The 4,320-nt window shown below is 48.8% G+C and overlaps 1 protein-coding gene across 1 annotated transcript in view; it reads left to right on the forward strand.

Moving 5' to 3' along the window:
• Positions 1-4,320, forward strand: part of LRP1 (LDL receptor related protein 1) — a 491,602-nt gene that overhangs the window by 393,543 nt on the left and 93,739 nt on the right. The window contains exon 45 of the mRNA XM_015409543.1: positions 609-813. Coding sequence (XP_015265029.1) covers positions 609-813 — 205 coding nt within the window. The remainder of the gene's footprint in view (positions 1-608; positions 814-4,320) is intronic.

Below are 4,320 nucleotides of genomic sequence, written 5' to 3' on the forward strand. Positions count from 1 at the left end.
CGAGGCCGGTCCTCCCCCCCCCGGCTGGCTCCGAGGAGGCGGCGGCGAGGCCAGCTACAGAGCGTTCCCTGCGCATGCGCAGGGGACGCTCTGTCACTTTCGGGGGGATTTAAACATCCCCCCGAAAATTTTTTCAACTTTTTGGATTTTTGTGCACACGTGGGGACAGCCCCACGTGTGCACAAACCTCCCCCTCCCCCCAAGTGCCCCCGGAGCGCGGATTTAGCGATCCGCACTCACGGGGGCAACTTGGCTATTAGTATAAGGATTCATCCGTTTAATCCTCTACCCCAGTAGTCCTCATCCCCTAAGGGCTCCTGTAGCAACTTATGATTATTTAACACTGCAAAGTGATGTAAAACAATAGTGAAAAGAAAGCCACCCAAAATAATCGGAAAGATCTGGTTAGGTTCCCGAAATGTTGCAAGGGAGAAAGCCGTGCTCTGGAGCAGTCTCGGCCAGTCACTTTGGATGAACGTCCCTGCCGCTCTTCTCAGCCATTACTGACTGTACGAAGGCAGGGAGATCCGGGAAGGGTTGTCGCTCAAAGCTTGCCCAGGGAATTTGCTCCACTCTTCAGTTCTCTTTGCTCCCCGCTTTTCCTTCAGTCTGATGTTCTGGACCAACTGGAACGAGCAGCACCCCAGCATCATGCGAGCCTCCCTGTCCGGCGCCAATATGATCACCATCATCGATAAAGACATCCGTACGCCCAACGGCCTGGCCATTGACCACAAGGCCGAGAAGATCTATTTCTCCGATGCCACGCTGGACAAGATCGAGCGCTGTGAATATGATGGCTCCCAACGACAAGTAAGTCCTAGTGTCAGAAGGGTGTTCTCCCAGGAAAGCCTGGGAGCGGGAAGGACGAAAGTGATTATTGACATGTCAATTAGGTCACGCCACGGCGTAGAACAGGGCATTGATTGCTGTGTGTTCATCTACGCCCTGCTTCTCTCCCGAATGTGGAGGAGCTTACAATGTGGTTCTCCCCTCCTTCGTTCTATCCCCACAATAACCCTCTGAGGAAGGTTAAGCCGAGAGAGAGAGGTCTCCAAGGTCACCCAGCAAGCTTTCGTAGCAGAGTGGCAATTCTAGAGAGCCAGTTTGGTGTAGTGGTTAGGACTCTAATCTGGGAGAACCAGGTTTGATTCCCCACTGCTCCACATGCAGCTGCTGGTATGACCTTGGGTCAGTCACAAGTTCTCTCAGAGCTGTTCTCCCCAGAGCAGTCCTCGAGAGAGCTCTCTCAGCCCCACCTACCTCACAGGGTGTCTGTTGTGGGGAGGGGGAGGGAAAGGAGATTGTAAACCGCTGTGAGACTCCTTTGGGTAGTGAAGGGCGGGGTATAAATCTAATCTCCTCTTCTTCTTCTAACCAGGGTGTCCCAGATTCTAGTCCACACAATAACTACCACACCGTGCTGAGAAGTGACAATGAGTATAAAGAATTTGCTGATAACTGGAGACTTACATAGAGCGGGTTTTTATTCCTCTTTCTCGATGTACTTTAGCTGGAGATGCTAAGTAGTTTTCCAGAAAGCTGAAGGTTGTTTGAAAGAGTTTGCTGTGCATACTTTCTTGCCTTTGGAAAACAGTCCATAAAAGTTTAGTGGTTTTTTTTTTTTTTTAAAGCTTTGTTTTATCAGAGACGATTGAAGGACAAAAGAATTCTGTGCGTGAAAAGGAACGCCTCTGTCCTAAACCTCTTGCTGCTGTCTTTTGAAAAATAGAGATCCTCTGTCTCCAGCCTTTCTAACAGAATTTTCAGTGACTTTATCAAACAGCATAAGCAGGCATTTTTGTGTGTCTTCTGCGATGACAATGGAGCGTCTTTGTTTGGTGAGACGTGCATATCATGAATAAAGGAAGGACCTCTAAGGAGCTGACACATTAAAAACTAGAGGCTGGGAATCTGGCCATCTCCCCCTTTCTCTGCACAAAGCTGGAAGTGTATTAAAAACTATCGTCACTGTCCAGCCTTTGTTCACCCATCGCTGTTTTAATGTCCAGGAATCAACTTCTTGCCAGAATGAACTAGCCGTGTGTCTTAGAACAAATACCAGCTCTTTACCAAGATGTAATTTACTCCAGTAACATCTGGCGCACTGCCTATCTGAGAGCCAGTGCAGGGCAGTGGTTAGACTGTCAGACTGGGATCTGGGAGGCTCCAGGTTCAAATCCCCACTCTGCCATAGAAGCTTGCTGGGTGGCCTTAGGTCAGTCACACACACTGTCAGCCTAGCCTACCACACAGGGTTGTGGTGAGGATGAAATGGAGGAGAGGAGAGAGTTGTAAGCCACTTTAGGTCCCTGTCATCAGGGAGAAAGGCGGTATATAAATGATATTCCCCACAAGCAGCTGTGCCGCCCTTGTTTCTTGAGATTGAGGAGACGCAGGGAAAATCGGGGAGGGGGGGAGATGTGGGTCAAGATGCAGCCGCACAGCAAATAGTGTGAAATTGACCAATGCAGCTGGGGCAAACGGAAGAGTGAGGGCGGCACAGCTGCTCGTGGGGAATCGGTTTCAGTAAATAAAAATAGTCATCAACCTGCTGGATGGTGTGGAGCATTTTGCCACACGTGATCGTAAATCTCCTCCTCTGGGCAATAGAGGAAGCCACTTTAACAAGGAGTTACATGACCACCATGGGAAGTTACCACTTAGTATAAGGATATCTGTTCTTTCCTCAGTGGTCCAGTTCACTCTGATTGCACCTTAAAAATTGATATTCTCCTTGTCTGCACAGTAAGGAGATCTCCAGCCTTCTGATCTGCTCCCGAGGCTTGATGTTCTCAGTCTGAACATCTTTTACCTTGGAAATCCCATGGGGTCGCCATACGTCAGCTGCAACTTGATGGCAAAAGAAAGAGAGAGAGAGAGATGCACACACAGAGGAACCCCAGCTGTAGGGGAGAAGAAAGATAATTTTAAAAATACACTGGGAAAGGGGAGTAAAAGAGAATAAAACTGGCACTGTGGTGGTGGCTGCCGCTGAAACAACGTTCCTTTAATCTGCACAGCCAGCTTGGTCCCTAGTAGCCGATAAGAAGTCCTGACGGGTAAGCGCCCCATGTGGCCTCCGTGGTGGGCTCCAGGAAAGGACACCACGTTGGAGACCCCAGACTACAACATGCAAAGTATAGCAAGATCAGATTGGAATCACAGAATCATAGAGTTGAAAGGGACCTCCAGGGTCATATAGTCCAACCCCCTCTCCAAAAAACCCCCCTTCCCCCCCCCCCCCCTGTTATATGCCCAGAAGATGGCCAAAAAAAACCCCAACCTTTCCAGGATCTCTGGCCAAACTGGCTTGGAGAAAATTCGCTTCCTGTCCCCAAAGTGGCGATCAGTATTTCCTTGGGCGTGTAAAAAAAAAAAGGCCACAAGAACTAAGCACTGATGCAACCCTTCCTGCTCTCCCTCTCATGACCTGCCTAAGTTCACAGAATCAGCATTGCTGTCAGATGGCCATCTAGCCTCTGTTTGAAAACCTCCAAAGGAGAACTTACCACCTCCTGAAGAAACCTCCTGCTATGGTCAGGCCTCACCTGGAGTACTGTGTCCAGTTTTGGGCACCACATTTTAGGAAGGATGTTGACAAGATCAAGTGTGTCCAGAAGAGGGCAACCAGGATGGTGGGAGGGTTTGAATCCAAGTCTTATGAGCAAAGGCTGAAAGAGTTGGGTATGTTTAGCCTGGGAAAGAGAAGGCTTAGAGGGGACATGATTGCAGTGTTTGAAGGGCTGTCATGTAGAAGATGGAGCAGATCTATTCTCTCTTGCTCCGGATTGCAAGACTAGATCTAATGGATGGAAATTACAAGGGAGTCATTACCGGCTAAATATCAGGAAAAACTTCCTGTGTTTGAGCAGTGGCACAGTCTGCCTCAGGAGGTGGTGGATGCTCCGCTGGACGTTTTCAAGCGGAGGTTGGACGACCATCTTTCAGGTATGTTGTAGGGCTATCTTTTGGCTATGCTCCTGCAGAGTGCAGGGGATTGGACTAGATGACCTGCAAGGTCCCTTCCAACTCTAACATTCTATGATTCTATGAAACCTGTTCCACTAAGGAACCTCTCTGTTAGCAAGTTCTTCCTAATGCGTAGCCAAAAACTCTTTTGATTTTATTTCAATCCGTTGGTTCCGGTCCGACCTTTTGGGGCAACAGGAAACAATTCCGCACCATCCTCTATAGGACAGCCCTTCAAGTACTTGAAGATGGTTATCGTATCACCTCTCAGTCGTCTCCTCTCCAGGCTAACCTTAGTATAAGATTAGTGTCAAGACTGATCATACGCATCATACGGATTCCCGTGAT

Source organism: Gekko japonicus, unplaced genomic scaffold (genome assembly GCF_001447785.1).
Source record: "Gekko japonicus isolate JY-2015 unplaced genomic scaffold, Gekko_japonicus_V1.1 scaffold1353, whole genome shotgun sequence".
Lineage (NCBI taxonomy): Eukaryota > Metazoa > Chordata > Lepidosauria > Squamata > Gekkonidae > Gekko > Gekko japonicus.